At 35.3% G+C, this 18,956-nt stretch overlaps 1 protein-coding gene across 8 annotated transcripts in view; it reads left to right on the forward strand.

The window, feature by feature from the left end:
* Positions 1–18,956, forward strand: part of LOC145660721 (histone deacetylase 8-like) — a 270,630-nt gene that overhangs the window by 209,734 nt on the left and 41,940 nt on the right. For 5 of the 8 annotated variants that reach the window (XM_081726092.1, XM_081726095.1, XM_081726091.1 and 2 more), the window contains exon 2: positions 338–506. The exons of 2 other annotated variants lie outside the window; for them this stretch is intronic. In XM_081726092.1, the coding sequence (XP_081582218.1) occupies positions 420–506 (87 nt within the window). In that variant the 5' untranslated portion in view covers positions 338–419. Of the gene's footprint in view, positions 1–337; positions 507–18,956 lie in introns of those variants that run through there. One more of the 8 variants, XM_081726096.1, reaches the window with a different exon arrangement.

Consider the following 18,956-nt stretch of genomic DNA (forward strand, 5'->3'; position numbering starts at 1 on the left):
CATAGTATTGGAGCTATGGACCTTTAAAGTTCATTTCTTCATGTTTTCGGCAGCCTATAACTCCGAAAGGAAGCATTTGTGTACCCAGGATGGTCTATACTTTTTTGTCTTATCTTGATGTGAGGAATCACGTCCCAAGGGTTGTCGGTGTTGTGTTGAAACATCCTGTATATATCTTTAGAAAATAGTTTTTTTATACCTATAAGTTGCAAAAATGATTATTCTGGCAACAGTGATTGCCTTAAAATAAGACGTGACGCACCCGTGAATAAAGACCTATCAATAATTTTGTTTGTTTTTGTCTTTAATTTACGTTTTTTTTTTCACGATTTTTCAGGATGAACTAAAGAGACTAGGACATAGAAATTTATGTTCCATAGATCGGATGTGGTCCCTGTGCTGACAATAAACGATTCAAGATGACCTGCAATGAACGCAGAGTAGCTTATGTATATGACAGGAAGTTAACAATGGAAACAAATAAAATATATAATATTGAAGAAAGGGTATGTTAAAATTTTATTCTTGAGTTGAGTTGATTTTAAGTTTAACAACCCGTTCAGCAGCGAAGCTAAATGAGACGTGCAACTATTGGTTAACGTGGAATCTGAACCATATGAGCTCCGGCCGGGTATCGAACTCGCGTCTCCCACGCCAAAGGTGCATACTAAAAATTCTTAACTAAAAGAAATATTATTGCATTCGGCTTATGAAAACAGTATCCAGAGGCTTTAGGAAATTAAACTTCACACAAAAATAAGAATTAATACTCATGCTAATAATTCAATGTGATTGCATAAATGTGTCATTTGGGAGATAAGAGTCCGTCGGAAATTGGTCGGAAGGATAAAATAGAAAGTCATAACTCAAGAACCAGATGTCGGGTAAAAGAACATAATTCTTATTTCAAACCCACATTCCATTAGCGGGAAAAAACGGCAGGGAAGTAAAAGGAAATTCACGAGAGCCCTCCTTGCTGGTCTCGTGGCTTGCTCGTGCGACTTTGGTGTACATAGTTGCGGATTCGACAATCGTACGGATTCCACCACGTCTCATATAGTCTCAGTGCTGAAAAGAGACAACTAAATTGATGAGGTTTTCTAGAAATGAAAAATGATAGACTAAGACCTGGGAAATAACATATCTACTGGTTTATTAATAGAATCTAGGCTCGAAATAATTCGTATTTTCTTTTTTGCTATCCTTATCCGGCAGTTCATTCCGTAATTACGACTCTTTTTGTACCATTACGATCAATTTTTGGTGGCTGTATATCTCCGAAGTGACACATTTGTGTACATATATATATAATACGTATTCATGTCTCTCTCTCTTTCTTATATATAAGATAGATAGATATAAAGTTACGAAAATAACGGAAATAGCTTCAGACATGCAACTTTTGTTATTAGTACGGCATTAGAGCACATTTAGTCATATTAGCCACTTGTACGACTTGAATTCATCAGAGAATTCGGGGTTATGACTCGCGAATCGTTTGTAGAAAATATAACGGACCATTGTTCCTTGAGAGGAGCACTCAGTTGCATCACCGGTTATGAATGACGAAATTACGTGGAGTCGCTGCTCTAAAATCGACCACAGATGTTGAAGAATTATGTTCAAATAGGGGTTCAGCTAGTCAGATAATTTGTTGAAGTTTATTCTCGTGTTCCGCAAACCACGCCTCAATAGTTCTCACTGTGTGCATTAGCGCATTATCTTTTTGCAAGACTGTGTCTTTGTTTGGGAATACCTGTACTATAGGATGCACCCTACGACTTAAAATGTCTCCAGATATCGCCATTAGTTCTTTCCTTTAAGAGTAATAATATGAGTAAGGGCAGGGTGGATTGATTTAAATGAGTCTGGTTTAAATCACGATTTAAATCACTTGATTTTTTAAATAAAATTCGTTGATTTAAATCAAATTCCGAAATAATTTAAAGTGAAAATAAGTGAAGTCCCGTTTCTGTTCTATTATTTCGGTTATGGAAGATGATAATCATAATACAATGGGACTCAAATGTACAGTATGTACCGCATAGTATGAAAACAAGTGTCATGCAGAGGATGATTAGGGAAAATCCCGTTTTGAACGGGTAACAGGGCAATCCTGTTTTCTTTTCTTCGTAACATAGGGTTTATATTGTAAATCGTTAACTATTCCAACGGGGAAATCACCATCGACATTTAAGACGAAGATTCTTTTGTGTGCGCGTCTATATATTTGTTTCCAGATAATAGGACGTATTTAGAAGTGTCCTATCCCCTCTCCGAATTTTTTTTTTTTTAAGATTTTATAGCTTTAGGCAAAATTTATGTATTTCGTGCCGCAAGCTAGTTACAATTTCCTTAAAAATATGCCCCTGCCAAATATCAGTAACTTTTGTGGGGAAAAAAGTGTCACTTTGATAAGCGTTGCTGTACTTTTTCCTTAACGCTTAACCTTTTAAATTATATCACCTATTTTTAGGTGATAGGATAAAATATTCATTATTCGATTAAAAAAGTACCAATAAAGCTTTTTAGTTCGTTTTTTCATGACTGAAGGCATTGTAGAGCACGTTACATATGCTTTCACGCCTCTCTGCGTCGAGACATAGGATGCGATGACGTCATAAATTTAAAAAAGATATTTTTTGTTGTGCTTATTTTTATTATTTTTTGGCGGGCCTACATTTTACATTCAAAAGACTGAAATTCTGCACACTCGTTCAGTGCACCCTTAGTATTTTTTAGATGATTTCAGATCTCTGCGTGAAAACAGGGGGATCCAGAGGGGCAAAAATGTTTTTAAAAAATTAATATTTTTAACAAAAAATAGCCTTCTTCGCGATTTTCCCGCCTAAGATGGAAACATATGAATGGTACCATCTAAAAGACTGTTCTATTCTGAAGAGAATGATGTACAAACTATGATCTTAGGACAAATAGGGATGTCTCAGGAAACTGTTACCTGAGATCCTGTTTTATACGGGAATCTGGGATATTTGGGGATATAATTTTTCGCGGGCGTACTTTTGCATCTAGAAGTTTGAAATTTTGGACATTCGTTCACTGCACCCCTTAGCATTTTTCAGATTTGTTTCAGAGCTTTGCCTTTAAACAGAGGCGATACAGAGGGGTAAAAAGTAAAAAGGGGGATATTTCTTAACAGAAAATTCCTTTTTTCGTGATTTTCCAGCCCCAGATAGCCTACACGATGGAGACATTTGAATGATACTGTTTGAAACTCTGTTTTATTCTGAAGAGAATAATGTACAAATCATGATTCTAGGATAAATAGGGATGTGTGAGGAAATTTTTATATTACATCCGGGTCATCTGGGGTATTGTGGGGCTGTTCTTAGCTCATTGTTAAATATTTTCCCGCTCTTACTATTCGAGATAGAAGCTTGAAATTTTGTACACACATTTAGTACACCCTTAGTATTTCCCAGTTGATTTTGAGATTTGTGCGTTAACACAGGGGAGTCCAGAGGGGATCAAAATTAAAAAAAAAAAAAAAAAAAATCAGAAAAATCCCGAATTCTCTCAAAATTTTCCGTTTCAGGAACATGATAGGGAAAATGTGAATGTTACCATTTCAAAGGCTGTTCTGTTCTGAACAATGATTCTAGGATAAATAGGGATAAAGCTTAACTGAAAGTCTATAATTTACACACACACACACACACACACACACACAAAAAATGTTAAGAAATATTGTTTGGGATTGATATAGATTAATGATTGGGGATTAATTCAAAATTCAACCCCAATACTTTCAGTTAGATGGCATAATTGGCATTTAATACTAATTCGTAATGCTTTTTCTTCAGTTCGCGACTTGTATTATACGAGGAGAAAGATTTGATTTAAATCAAAAAAATCAGCAAAAATGATTTTTTTTTTATTTATTTATTTTTTTTTTTACAAAAATCATGATTTTTCACCCTGATTGGCATTTATACTAATTCGTAATGCTTTTTCTTCAGTTCGCGACTTGTATTATACGAGGAGAAAGATTTGATTTAAATAAAAAAAATCATCAAAAATGATTTTTAAAAAAAAAATCATGATGTTTTCCACCCTGATTAAGGGAATACCACGGAAGTCAGTACTAGCACTTATTTAAGCGTCCGCCGTATACCTGTGACATATCTTTACATCCCATATTATATTTTGGATTTTGTTTGCGCCCTCCCTTCTCTTATTAATGTAAGAATATTAATGGCGCCGGGTCAAACATAGCGGCAATTTGAAGCTCGATAACAGCATTTCTCACTATAATCCATGGCAACGCAAGCAGAGAGTTTCGTGTTTTCGTCTGCTGGTATGGAGATGTCAGTGAAGAGAAGAATAATTCTGATAATAGTTGCAAGATTTTGTTTGCACTCTTGTTAATCCTTCTGTATACAAAGAATAATGTACATTTATAATAAAAAATCGTTTCATGTGTTTCTAGAAAATATTAAATATGTAATAACTATGGAGAAACAAGTGGAAAGCTCCATTCTTCGAATGAGTCAATCAGAGTGCACCTTGGCGCGAAGTGTAGCGTGTACCGCGCTTTTGTACTGAAGAAGACATCGCGTATGATGGCATGTTTGTCTTAACATTAATTGAAAATGTCGAAGTACTAAAAACTATTACCAGAAACCATGTAGCTGCTCAGGATGTTGTGGAAGTCAGGTGGAAAGAGTGGAAGATGGACAAAAACTCTACGTGATAAGTGAAAGTCAGCTAAATTTTGGATAAAGTGCTATTCGTAATGTGATCCTATATGTGAGCAATACTTTGTCTATGTTTTATCATATATCAGTCATCCTGTGGACCCTTTCTCCGTGTCTATCCAGGCAACATGTTTATAGTTTATTACATTTCATCATCGGATGGATGGTCTAACCGTATCAAAGTTATGATGGATTATATGAGTAACCACTTGGGTTCCTATGACAATAACTATGACTTACATTAATTAGGACTAAAGTCGTTCGCTTTCGGAGAATATTTAACGTTTTGGAATAATAATAAATCTTTCAGATACAAATTACTTTCTTTGGAAAATTTCTAAAGATAATTGGCTTTTTTCCGAATTGTCAATCAGAAACAATAATAAAGTCTCTCTTTAGTGAAGTACAGTTTATCAGAATATCATTTCAATAAAATGCATAATAATATCATGTTTTAAATGAACAAAATTATGACTTCTTTCTAATGTAAAATCTTGAAGAGAAAGTGATATAGTAAGAGTTGCAGCTTAGAAAACTGAACTGGCGCATAATTACGTATATTCACTTGGACTAATCTTGATATACGCCTGTCATGTAGCAATTGCCAAAATTTCTCATCTTCCTCAGCAGCTCTTTCTTAAAACATCAACAGAAAATTTATCACATCATTTGGCATCATCATTGAGGCAGAGAACTATCAAAACAAAACTTTTCTTCTAGCAAAAAGAATATGTACAAATAACTCGATATTATCAGCAACAAGAGGAGCATTTTTTTTTAAAGGAAAAGAAGAAAAGATTGAAAAAGTGGAGCCTATGTTGCTGATAATGTCGAGTTACGTGTACATATTTTTTATTTTTGTTTTGATAATTCTCTATCTCAATGATCATACCATGTGATGCGATAAATTTACTGTTGATGTTTGAGGGAAGAGCTGCTGAGAAAAATGAGAATTCCCGTTGAAAATTTCAGCAATTGCTATGTTACAGACAGACGTGTACCAACATAGTCCAACTGAATATTTGGTTTAGTACGATCTTTGTTTTCTAAACTACCAATTGAGTATGTCGTGCAGCAGAAATCTTTATGTAATAAAATAATTTACTATTATAGCATTTTATCAATATTAATTCAAGAAGAATCATAAAGTACTGTATACGTGAGTCAGTCAGAAAGTTAGTTGCATTCCTTCGTAAATATTTTCGATCAAAGGTTATTCTGATGAAACTGTGTGGCAACAGTGCAGACATGTAGCTGTATACTGTGACGTAGCGGCTTTCACGAGGCGAGTGAAGGTGTTTTGATAATGAGTTTTAAACAGGTCTCGACAACTGCAGCTGGCGTCCAAATTGGAAATGTGTGCAGTGATTCGTGTTTTTTTGTTTTTTTTTTTGTTTTTTTTCTTGGGGGGGGGGGGCAATAGAGTGTAACTGCACTGAAATTCATCGGCAGTTGCGTAAAGTGTATGATGAAAATGTATTGTCACTTCAAGCTATATGCAGCGCATGCAGCATGCGAACGCGAACCATGCAGCACAACAAACGTGTGAACTTCAGACAAAGTTTAGGTGGGAAGTTTGGGATCACCCTCCTTATAGCCCAGACCTTTGATCGTGTGACTTCCATGTGTTTCGTTCCATGAAAGAGGAACTTTCAAAACAACGATACCACTCGGATGACGAGGTTGAAAGATGCAGCCCAAGAATGGTTATTGATCATTCGACGGAATTTCTTCGCAGAAGGTATCGAAAAACTTGTTCCACGCCTCGACAAATGCTTAAATAACAGAGGTAATTACGTTTAAAAGTACATTGTAAATGGAACTTTACGATACAAATGACATTATTGTAAAATTCCTATCCTGTTTTATTTTCTTAAGCAGAGCAATTAACTTTTTAATGACCTCGTATTTTACATCATGCATGTGTTTTCTTTGGATCCGAGATAACAGTTGTGTCAATATAACAGCCAATATTTATTAATAATTCTAACCAGTTTGGATTATTGCGCACCCTTCTAAGATGTTTTATACAATTATCCTCTCAGTTTGTTAGTCCACTGCAGTTTCCTTTTCCCAGACTTACGGACTATGCGTACTACACGTATATTGCGCTTACTCGCGACATGCCCTGGCATTTTAGATACCTCGTGTTGTATTTAAATCGTAACGGCTTGTCGTAATATATATAAATTATTATTATATATTAGGTTCGAGATATACTTTAATAATATTGGCTAAACATGTTTTTGATTTATGTAGTATTGTTTTGCCCTTGAGAAATCTGTCGAAGTGGGCATATAATATAATATATTCCTTTCTACCTAGTATATTTTGCAATGATTTTATATTGTTTTGTATGTATGTGTGTGGGTTTACAGTTTTTTCTCCCTCTCTCTCTTTTTTTTTTTTTTTTTTTTGTTGTTGTTGTTGTTGCATATAGTGTGATGGTCTTCGAAATTCATTTGTTTGCAATTAGTACGATAAAATGAATTATTCGAAAGTATTAACTTATGAAAATACTACTTACATAAAAGGATTTTTTAATAATCTATATCCTAAAATCATATATATATATATATATATATATATATATATATATATATATATATATATATATATATATTAATTTAAAATGTGGTATTTTACTTAATATGTTTAGTTTTGTGATAAATTGTTTTCAGTATACGTTGTGGAGGTAGAGCCCCCCACTGTTATTTTATGATGTAGGTTATTAGAAGCAAATGGCATTTTGGTTAGTTAATAGTTTGAAATAGTTTATTTTGTCGTAATTCACCTAACTTGACCTCTTGGTGGTGGATCTGAAGGAGGACCAGTGTTCTAGAACCTTGCCTTGCATTGTGTAAGCTTCTGAATTCACTCATTTACTCGTCTTTTTCGTAAAAGATTGATTGTTCGAACTGCACACTACGAAAATATTTAATTAATTTTGAATTTCCAGTGATGATGTATATATAGATATATATGTTGGTTCACACGTGGCGTAGAATAGGTACCTTTAAATTACGTTGGTGCTGTTATGAACGTTCATTTTACATACGATATTACATTTTAAGTCAATTTTAATAACTTAAAACATGATTTCCACGAAGGAGCAAAATGTTTGATCAGTAGGCCTACCGAATTGCAGCTATTGGTGCTAGGATCTGAACGATATCTTCCATTGTGTTTGCCTATTCCGTGGAGCTACAGATCCTAATTTCATCTTTATGGATGACTTGAACTCATTGAAGGAAAAGATATTGACCCGCGTCCACCAAGATCAGGGTGTCTACTGACCTGGAAAACCTTGAAAACCTGGAATTAGCCTGGAATTTACTTTTGGACCTGGAAAACCTGGAAATAGCCTGGAATTAGACGAGAAACCTGGAAGTTTTAAAATTGTTTTTAAAATATTGTTTTTAGGATTGGTATGGAATAAGTATATTTTTGTAAAATGCAAGAAAGTTTTATACTACAGCATAAGTTAAAAGCCAGTAATAACTTATTCAGGGGAGACGTAGTTGAGAAATACAGACAGACGTGAGCAGAGTGCAGGCGGTGAATAGTTTTGGAAAGTATGTTGAGGGTACAAGAAGAGACTGAATAACATTTTGTTTGGCATGGTCGTTGTGAATAACAGTGACTACAAAAAGAGCTAAATTAGTCCTCGATTATGAGAGTAAGGTAATTAAAAACGTTAAAATTCATGATCTATTAAGTTTGTGTCTTACACTGAGGGGATACTGGGGTACAAGCCAGAAGCTTTCTCTGTAATTGCTGCTTTGTGAAGACATTGGTTTACATGTTTCTGTAGCAAGAGTAGTAGACAGGTCTGGAACAACATTCCGCTTATACTCCTGTGCCGAAGCTTTTTAACAGAAGTCCAAGCCTGCAGATGTCGCAGTGAACACCATTCCCAGTGGCCGAAAGGTGTATCACCGGAAAAAAGTAAAATTGCCCACATCGTAACGGAATCACATTTTACTAGTCTTGCAATAAATCCTGTCACACACTAACAATTAACATTTTATTTTTCAGCCATTAAAATGGGGAAAAGTAAAACTAAATTCCAGGACTCGTGGAAAGGCCAGTGAAAATGGTTATTAGGTCCAACGATCCATTTAAAGCAGGTTGTAAACTCCGCAGAACTGATTTTGACATTTCAAATATGGGAGCTGGATCATTGAAATCTCATGAAAAAGGAAAAAAACATCAAATAGCTGTTAAAGCTCTTAATGCACAATGTTCGATCGTCAAGTTCTCAAGCAATGTTAACATGGAGCCTTCCTGTTCAAAAAAATTCTACAGCGTCTTCCAGTTCAGTGATTGGCACATCATCTACTCCAGTTGTTCAGGAGAAAAATGAAAGCCCAGCAAAAACTAGTAGTGTAATAAATAGTTATCAAAGATCAAGTGACAAAAGCAGAAATAATCTGGACATTACACAGTTACAAGTCATGCATCGGCCAGAAGCCAAGCGAGTGCAACGGATTTGTTTCCTTTAATGTTTCCTGAGTGTGAAGTCGCTAAAAATATGTAGTTACACAAAGACAAAATAGGTTATGTCATCATTTTTGGATTGGGTCCATATTTCCAACAGACGTTACTTCGTGAACTACAAAATTGTGAATTTTTTGCATTATCGTTCGACGAAAGCCTAAACACTATCTCACAGAAAAATCAAATGGACTTAGTAGTTCGTTTCTGGCACAGTGGCGAAAATAAAGTTTTAACACGTTATTTAACATCAGTATTCCTCGGACATGCTACTGCCCAGGATTTGTTAAGTGCATTTATAAATACTTTCAGGGACAAGGGTCTCGATTTTTGTAAGTTACTTCAGATTTCTCTTGATGGCCCCAACATTAATTTGAAATTTCTGAGTGATTTGAAGGCCTATCTGAGTGAAGAAAATGGTGAAGGTCCACAGCTTTTGGAGATAGGAATGTGCTCTTTACATATTGTTAATGCGGCTTTTAAGACTGCGCATATCAAAGCTGGTTTGAATGTGACAGAGTTTTTGAGAGCGTTGTACTATTTATTCAAGGACTTCCCTTCAAGAAGAGCAGATTTCATGGCAGTATCTGGAACAGCAGTTTTCCCTCTTAAATTTTGTTCTATTAGGTGGGTGGAGAATTCTAAAGTTATCAACCGTTCCATAACTACGATTCCTGCCTTAAAAGTTTGTTGATGCAGTGAAAACAAAACCTCCTGAAACATCAAACTTCTCTAAAGTAAAAGCCCACATCTCTAATGTAATGTTGCCTGCTAGATTAGGGTTCCTTCAATCCGTATCTGTAGAACTAAAAGAATTCCTCACTAAGTACCAGACCGACAGTCCATTACTACCGTTTCTATGGAATGACCTAAACACGTTGATTCGTAGTTTGTTAAACCGCTTCGTGAAAGATGAGGTCTTAAAAGTAGCTAAAACTTAAAAAAAAAAAACTGACCTCAATAGATGTTTTTGATAAGGACATCTTAAAACCATTTAATCTAGTTGATGTTGGATTTTCTGCGGTTACATCGCTTAAAGGAGTGAAGGATGATATACTGAACTGTAAGAAAGAATGCAGAAGATTCTTGCAAGAACTGTGTAAAAAAAACTTATGATAAAATGCCCTTTAAAATACAGTGTAACAAGAGCCGGAAATTGCTTGTCTCCAGAAACTATGACCAACGAAACCCTTCGTATCACACTCGCCTTGGATACATTTGTCGAGAAGGAGCAAATAACACCTGTAAATGCTGATATGGTGAAACGGGAATATTTAAAATTTTGTTCAGACCAAGACACAGCACGAAAACTGTCAAATTTCAGTTACAAAAATGACAGATTAGACTTTTTTCTCCATGATCTGTTAAGTAAAGGTGTCTCCAATGCGTTTAAAACATTCATGCATAAGATATGTGTACTTTTCCATAGCAACGCAGCAGTGGAAAGAAGTTTCTCCATTAACAAAGAGTACATTGTTGAAAATCTCCCAAGAGGAGGGCTCGATTGCCCAGAGAAGTGTGGGATGCTGTGCGTGTTGCTGGTGACATACGTAATATGAATATCACAAAGAGTATGATCCAGTATGTGAGGAATGCATCAAGCAGAAGAAATGAATATGTGAAAGACCGCGGTGAAAAAGAAGACAGAGCAGCTCGAGAAAAGAAAGATATTAAGAAGAAAATAGGGTTGGAATTAAAGAAAAGAATACTAACTGACGCCGAAGCAGAAGTAGATACGTTGGAAGAACAGGCGAAAAAGTTGAAAGGGATGTTTGAACTCTAGAAGTTAAATGTCAAAAACTGTTCACTGTGACCAAAGTTGTTTTCTATATTTGTTCATATAATGTGCGTGGTTCCATAACATTTTCAGTTTTTTAAACTTTTATGTTACAATACATTTTTAAATAAAATATAACTGATGGCCAGTCCCCATCCAAGAAGAATGTGCAGTAACGTTTAACAATATGGACTACTTTGCGTTAAGAATTTGTATTATATATGATCATTTCCTTTTTACTTCTAAACTAATACTAGTTTGACAAAAATGGCGGGAAAATAGCTTACTCACCGCTAAGTCCTACCAGTACTTAGCATAAAATACCACAAGAGTACTTTAAAGGGAAGTGCTTGTAGTAAAATACTCTTGTGGTATTTTATCCCATAACTTAGCGGTAAGTAAGCTATTTTCCCGCAATTTTTATAATTGTTCATCAACACCCACGTGCTACTACTATAATATTAGCTTATTTGAAGTAATGTTTTTGACAGAAATTTACTATTATACAGGGTGAACCTTAACTAAACCGATAAACTTCGAGAGGTGATTCCCGAGCCCGAAACAAGAAAAAAATTCCTCTAACTTTTCTCCACGGTACATAGTTTTGGAGCTACAAGGTGCCGAAAGTGTGGAAAAATGAAATTCCGAGGCCTATATTTCCAAACCTATCCAACGTAGAGAGTGCAGCTTAATATCTCTTTAAAGAAGTCTTATCTGTTCTGAACATATGATTTCCTTTGTGAGATTTTAAGCAGCACTCTCTACTTTGGATAATTTTGGAAATATAGGCGTCGGAAGTTCATTTTTCCACACTTTCGGCACCTTTTAGCTCGGAAACTATGCGCCCTGGAGAAGAGTTAAAGAATTTTTTTTTCTTGTTTGGGTGCCGAGAACCATTTCCCAAAGTTTGTCGGTTTAATTAAGGTTCACCCCTGTATAGTATTCTTACATTAGGATATTTAAAGCTACTGCACATTTTTCTCAACTGGCCTTCTGGTAGGGTATATTTTAATTAAACATTTTCTTGTGTAAAATGTTTTGAGAACTTACATTTCAGTCTTTTTTTTTTTCTTTTCATTTTGTCACTTAAAGAAACTATCACTTGCCATATGCATTCTCTAATTATAACCAGTTTTAAAGAACTATATAAAATTGCATCAACTTGTATGTGTAACAATAAATGTCACTCTACTGAATAGACCTGGAAAAAAAGGAAAATAAACCTTGAAAACCTTGATAAAACCTGGAATTTGAAAATGAACATTTAGTAGACACCCTGAAGATCTGCTTGAGATTCTCTAAGGATACGTCCTGCCTTAAGGATACCAGACCTCGATCACAAAACAAACTCTTCGTAACTACTACTGAACAGCAAGGAGCAGTAGCGAACATTGCCTCAAGAACTGCATGACAAACTTAATTTTAGTGTGTCACGCGTATCTGTTAGAGGAGAGCATATTTCAAACTGATTTATTCATACGGTCACCATTTTCCATTCTGTGTTCTTGTTTGTTTAGGTCATAAGGTGGTGAATGAGCCTGCTTTCCGTATTCGCTGCAGTACTAGATGGTCAATAACTATCATATATTGTATTTTTCTATCCAGTTAAAGGTTAATGTGCTTTTCGTAAAATGTACGCACCATTGTAGAATAGAAAAAAAGAAGTTGTAATTTACTTTGGATGTTATTATTCACTAGATTACATATCCGTGATATATATATATATATATATATACATACAGGGTGGTTCAGTAATGTTGGACAGCCCTGAATAAATCGGAAACAAGAAGAGATATTAGCAAGAATGTGGTGGATCCAGATACTTGTGGAAGGGGGACGTCTTTTGAGGTAACACACAATGTTACCAGCTGAACTGTATTGCCAGCACAGTACAAAGTTGTATTTTTTTAAAATGGAATATATAGGAGTTTATGCCATCAAAAGAATTAGTAGAGAATGTGAATACCAACAAGCGAAACCGCACCTGTCAGTGTTGCCAAATAAGGAAGTTATAAAGCTTCAAAGATCAAGAAATTAAAGTGTCCGTAGAGCAAAACTAGCAAAAAGACAAGAAAACTAAATACTACGGAATGAAAAGGAGTAAGCGAAAGAGTAAACCAGAGAACGCACACCATCCAGTGAGTAACAGGGTTGCCGCAGCAAAGGGGGGAAAAAATTGAAAATGTTGCAGTTGCCATAGGAAGAAAAGTGCCCATATGACGCAATGCTGGAAACACCATAGAAAGTCTATGTAAGGTTCAAGAATCCTAATGGTGTTTGTTCGAAAGCGCTATCTCTAACCATTCCCGAGATACACCAAAGGTGTGCCGGGTTTGCAATACTGTATAATAATTCCCTCGCCCTCCAAACTACAGGAACGAGTAATGAAAATGACACGCCCAACAAAATGTAAGAACTACACGGGTCTAATCGTCAAATAGAAGGCAATGATACCTGTATGTTTACAAGAACATATGATGAAGTGTGCGATTTTCCCCATAACTCGCATGGGACATGGAGACATCATTGTGACGCAACGTCCGTGACAATATACACATTATTGAACACAAACCAGATCAGCTGTTCTTGTGATGTAGTGGTTAACGATTCGGGCTACGACGTAGGTCGTTGGTGAATTTGTGAATCAGTGTTAGATAAAGGCAAGAGAAATGACGTAATACCTACCTTGTACAGTCGCCAGCAAAAGAATACGGACCCCAAGTAATGGACTTACAGTACTATAGTCCCTATTCTTTTGCTGGTGACTGTACATACCGCTACCAGTCGATGTGCATGGTTTCGTTTTCATACAAGATGTTACTCATATTCCCAAATGTAACATTCTTCTGTTTCCGATGACCATCTGTAACCAAAGTCCTTCTCTAGAGGACAGTCTTGTATGAGTGTGATGACCATGGTATTATTATTATTATTATTTGTATTCGTTTTCTTCTTCTTCTTCATAGTAATAGTAGTACTTGGTGATGATGGTGATGGTTTTATTTATTAGAAATAAGAAACTAGCATATGAAGAGCAATATGTAGGCCGTAAACAAATGATACGCAAAATGCTATTGTAACGGCACAAGGCAGTTTCATAATTCGCATGCTTTGTTGTAATGGCAAACAGCCTGTCTCCCTTTGCAACCTTGTGGTAACCCAACGAGCTCAGGACGTTCTTATTTAAATCGTTCGATTCGAGTAAGATCTCATACACTCGGTACTGCTGTAACAACGACACAACGCAGGAAGTGTGGAAGTACGCGTTAAGTGGAGTAGGCGTACAATGGAGCAACGTTGGCATGAACATGTGGATATGCTATTAGTGTATGGAGAATAGTGTTGTAAAATTTCCGGAAATTTTGAACCTGCTGGTAAAAAAACGTTTTTCCGGTTTCTTTCCGGAAAAGTTGGGAAAATAACAAAAATCTTTGTATTAGGTTAGTTTTACTACTAATGGGATCTTTTTTATTCGAACGCGTGAAAAATATAAGTTGAGAGATTTCAATATAGCGAATATTAAAAAAAAAAAAAAAAAAAAAAAAGTATTCGGAAATAAAATTGTTGTAATTATTCTTGAAAAATTAATAGTCTGCACTCATTTCCTTTATGTGCCTTTTAGTCGTTTACTCCTGGTTGTGCATTAATTACAGAACTTTTACAATTGTATACACATCTACCATCATGAAGCTTTTCTGTTACAACAAATAGGGCCCTTGAATGAAACAGAGTTGTTAATGTGCTCTTTGATCTGATGAAATTTTGTTAATTTTAACCAAATTATTGTTTAAAAGAAAGAGCAGTAGGTAAATTTCACTATTACTCATGCACTTAGACATATAATTACTAACATTTAATATTCAAATACAGAATTTACTATAAACTTTATGTACAAAATTTTGTAAGTAAACAGATACCTGTTTTCTAGTGCGACAAATTATCTATATATATATAAATGAAAGTGAATATATTTGTAATTTAAAAACTCTTGGACCACCAGACTGATCTCTAAAAATTTTCAACATTGATGAATTTAGGGCCTGGGATGGATTTTAGCATTTCAGTTTAAAGGTGCAACTTGGAGGAAAAAAGTGCGGATATATATTGAAAATTACCGATCTTGGTGTCGAACCCATAGTTTTTGGGGTTGCTGAGATGAACAGTGGCATTTCCGATGAAGCTTAAATTCAAATTTAGCTCTGCAACTTGAAGGAAAGGGAAGGGGAGGTATATAAAAAAGATGGAAAATAGCCGATAGCAGTATTGAATCCATAGTTTTCGGAGACGCTGAGGTGAACAGTGACATTTCCCATGCAGTGTAAATCCAAATTCAACGCCAAAACTTTAGGAAGGAGGAAGGGGATGATATATATATAAAAAAATGATCGAAATTTTCGATGTCGCTGAGATGAGCAGTAACACTTCTAATGCCGTTTTAATCCAAATTCAGTGACGTGACCTTGGGTTGGGGGAGAGGGGAGTTATATATACAAATGATCGAAAATGACCGATATTATTGTCGAACCATAGGTTTTGGGGTTGCTTTGATGAACAGGAACACTTCCGATGCTATTTAAATCCAAATTCAGGCCCGCAACTTGGGTAGGAAGAGATATATAAAAATAACTGAAAGTGGCCGATATTAGTGTCATATCTATAGTTTTGGGGGTCGCTGAGATGAGCAGTGACATTTCCGATGCCGTTTAAATCCAAATTCATCCCCGTAACTAGGGGGGGAGAGGAGATATATAAATGTGATCGAAAATGACCGATACTAAAGTTCATTCGACGAACATTCTGATCCTGATGTAAACATTGCAGCATGGTTTTACTCCGCCAGTCATCGGATGATTGGCTATCGGTCAGCGCTTCTTTTGAGAAACACGTGCTTGTACCCTGTCGGTGTATTGCATATTCCCTGCACGCGGCCATATTGTAAACTGTGATTCGCGTGTAAGGTGGGTCAAAGCTACTTTCTATGCATGCGTATTCTCTTTTATTGCAATAATTCAATTTACTTCTTAGATACAGGATTGTTTCTGTTATTTAATTGTAAGGAAATTATATTTCTGATAATAAGTCTTATAAGCAACAAAAACATTAACAAACAGCTTATTTGACAATGGACTATTTTCTTCTATTGCATGGATGTTCCAAGGCTCTTTAACCAATGAAATGAAACAATCGCCACGTGTATTTGTTTACATGAAGTACTGAACGTTCCTTGAATAAACAGTAGTGTCGAATTCATAGTTTTTGGGGTCCCTAAGTTCATTGGTGATAGTTTTGGTGCCCCTTATACCCAAAATGAAACGTATTCTCCCCGTGCGAAGAACGGGTATTCAGCTAGTCTTTAATAATAACGAACGGAAGTTACACATGTTAAATTTATTAATATATTGGTTACTGCTCAAATTTACGCACTTGCACGGCGCATGTGTGTAGGCCTATATGTAAATAAGGTCATCTCTCTTTTTGATTTGTTCGAAAAATATACAAATAATAACGAGGGATTTTTATCAGAAATCAGAAAACTAAAAAGTAAAATTAAAAGCTGTTGCTTTATATATTTTTCCTGCTAGCGAAATACATTGTATTAGAGATGCAAAAAAGTCGGCTATTTTGGGGGGAAAAAAAACTAGAATTTTGGAAATTTTGGCTTTTTTAATTTTCATGATTTTTCTGTTTAAATAGCTTTCTTATAGTATACTCTAAAGTTAAAGAAGATTTCATGCCTAAACGCCATATTTCGTTCTGGAATTCACCATGTGATGGATGGAGCAAATGGTTTATGAATTTAAGTAAACATAAAGTACGTAGTATTTGAGGGCAATTTTAATAGCTATTTAACTTTATTTTAACTTCTGAATTATCGACATTTTTTTCTTCTCTAGATCATTTCTTTTTAGTCATCCGCGTTTCATTTCTTACAGCTTAGTACTCTACCTTCTAGCACATAATTAAACTTACCTTTTTCAATATATCCATCAGAGCGTACTTCCACATTTCCGTTATACTGTAGCTGTGCAATGATTTAACAATAATCTTCCGGACACAACCTTGAATACTATTTGATAGAAATAATCAGTATCGGATTTAGAAAAATATTTGGGAGGGGCTTTTCTGAATAATGTTTGGTTTTTCTAAAAATTCCTAATTTTTATTTAAGAGGAGCTTAAGTTTATGAGTACAGGCATAACAAATATTTCGTTTCGTTTGTATATTCAGCTGTAATCTTCCAGATACAACCTTGAAGACTACTTTATACTGATAATCAGTGGCGGGTTTAGAAAAGTATTTTCAGAGGGGCTTTTCTTATTAATACTTAGTTTTTCTAAAAATTCTTAATTTTTTATTGTTATTATTATTTGAAGACAGCTTGAAGTTTATGAGTAAAGGCAAAACTAATATTTAGTTTGTTTTAGAAATTCCGTAATTTCGGGGTAGAGGCTTCAATCCAAAAGACATCCCCAGCCTAACCTTGTTCGCAAATCCATCACTGCTGGTAATTAGTAATAACAAAGATTTAAAAGCGATTAGAAAGGAAGTCGGCCAGGACACACAGTACACGCACTATCTCTACATTCACAGATGGAATTAAGAATACTTTTGTCAAAATGGTCGAATGCGGGGTTGAATCCCGGACTTCACGATAGAAGCGCGAAAGCTAACCACTCACTCATGTTTGTTGTGCTTAACTTAAATGTATTCTCTCTCTCTCTTTCTCTATGGCCACAAAAGCTCTCCATTGACTTCTGTCCTTATCCAATTCAATCGAGTTTCTACTCTGTATTCCTATTTCTGCTAGATCCATCTTAATATTGTCCTCCCATCTGGGCCTAGGTTTTCCTAATCGACGTTTCCCGATTGAATTTCCAGTTAAAACTGTGAAAGCGTTCCTACTTTCTTCCATTCTGGCTACATGACCTGCCCAACTGAGTCTCCTAGACCTGATGACTCTAACGATGTTTGGTAAACCGTATAAATTATGTAGTTCCTCCTTATGCAGTTTCCACCTTTCCCCATTCTCGTTCCTCTTGGATCCAAATATTCGTCTCAGAATTTTATTCTCAAATCATTTCAGTCTGCGTTCTTCCCTCAGCGTAAGCGACCATGCTTCACAACCATAAAGCATAACAGGCATGATTATCATTTTATATATTTTAAGCTTTAAATTCCTTGACAGAATTCGCGACGACAAAATATTTTGAACTGAATAACAAAAATTTCCTGATTTCAGTCGACATTTAATTTCTTTGTGGGTATGATTTTGGTCTGGTAATACTGATTCAAGATATTTGAACGTATTCACTGTGTCGAAAGTATTAATTGATATTTTAACGCATTCATAATTTACCATATTACGATCCTTGTTAACTTCCTTGTATTTAGATTTCTCTGTATTTACTCATGTCCCTGCAAGCGTTTAATAAGACCTCTGCATTTTTTTCGATTGTTCTCCTATTAGATTTACATCATCAGCATACACCATAACCTGGTGAATACCATTCAACTGTAGGTCCTGGTTCCTATCTTTGATTTTTCTTATAGCGTACATTGGAAGAAAGCTGAATAATAACGGCGATAACGCATATCCTTGTTTCAGGCCAATCTCGACGTGGAAGCTCGGATTTTTGTACTTGGACTTTACTCTGGGATTCATTTAAACACTTAATAAATGTAGCTTTTTCGGTATTCCAAATTCTATAAAAATGTTGTACAATGTTTCCCTCCTAACCGAGTTATAAGCCTTTCTAAAATCAATAAACAGTTGATGTACTGGGTAATATATTCCCATTTCTTTTCGAGTATTTGTCGAATGGTAAATATCTGGTCGATTTCGACTAAATCCACACTGATGATAATCTCCAATAATTTCATCTGCGTATGGGGTCAATCTTATTAATAGAATGTTAAGAGAAATGCCTCGATAATTATTACAATCAATTTTGTGGTCTTTCTTG

Source organism: Thermobia domestica, chromosome 9, assembly GCF_964235325.1.
Source record: "Thermobia domestica chromosome 9, izTheDome1.hap1.1, whole genome shotgun sequence".
Lineage (NCBI taxonomy): Eukaryota > Metazoa > Arthropoda > Insecta > Zygentoma > Lepismatidae > Thermobia > Thermobia domestica.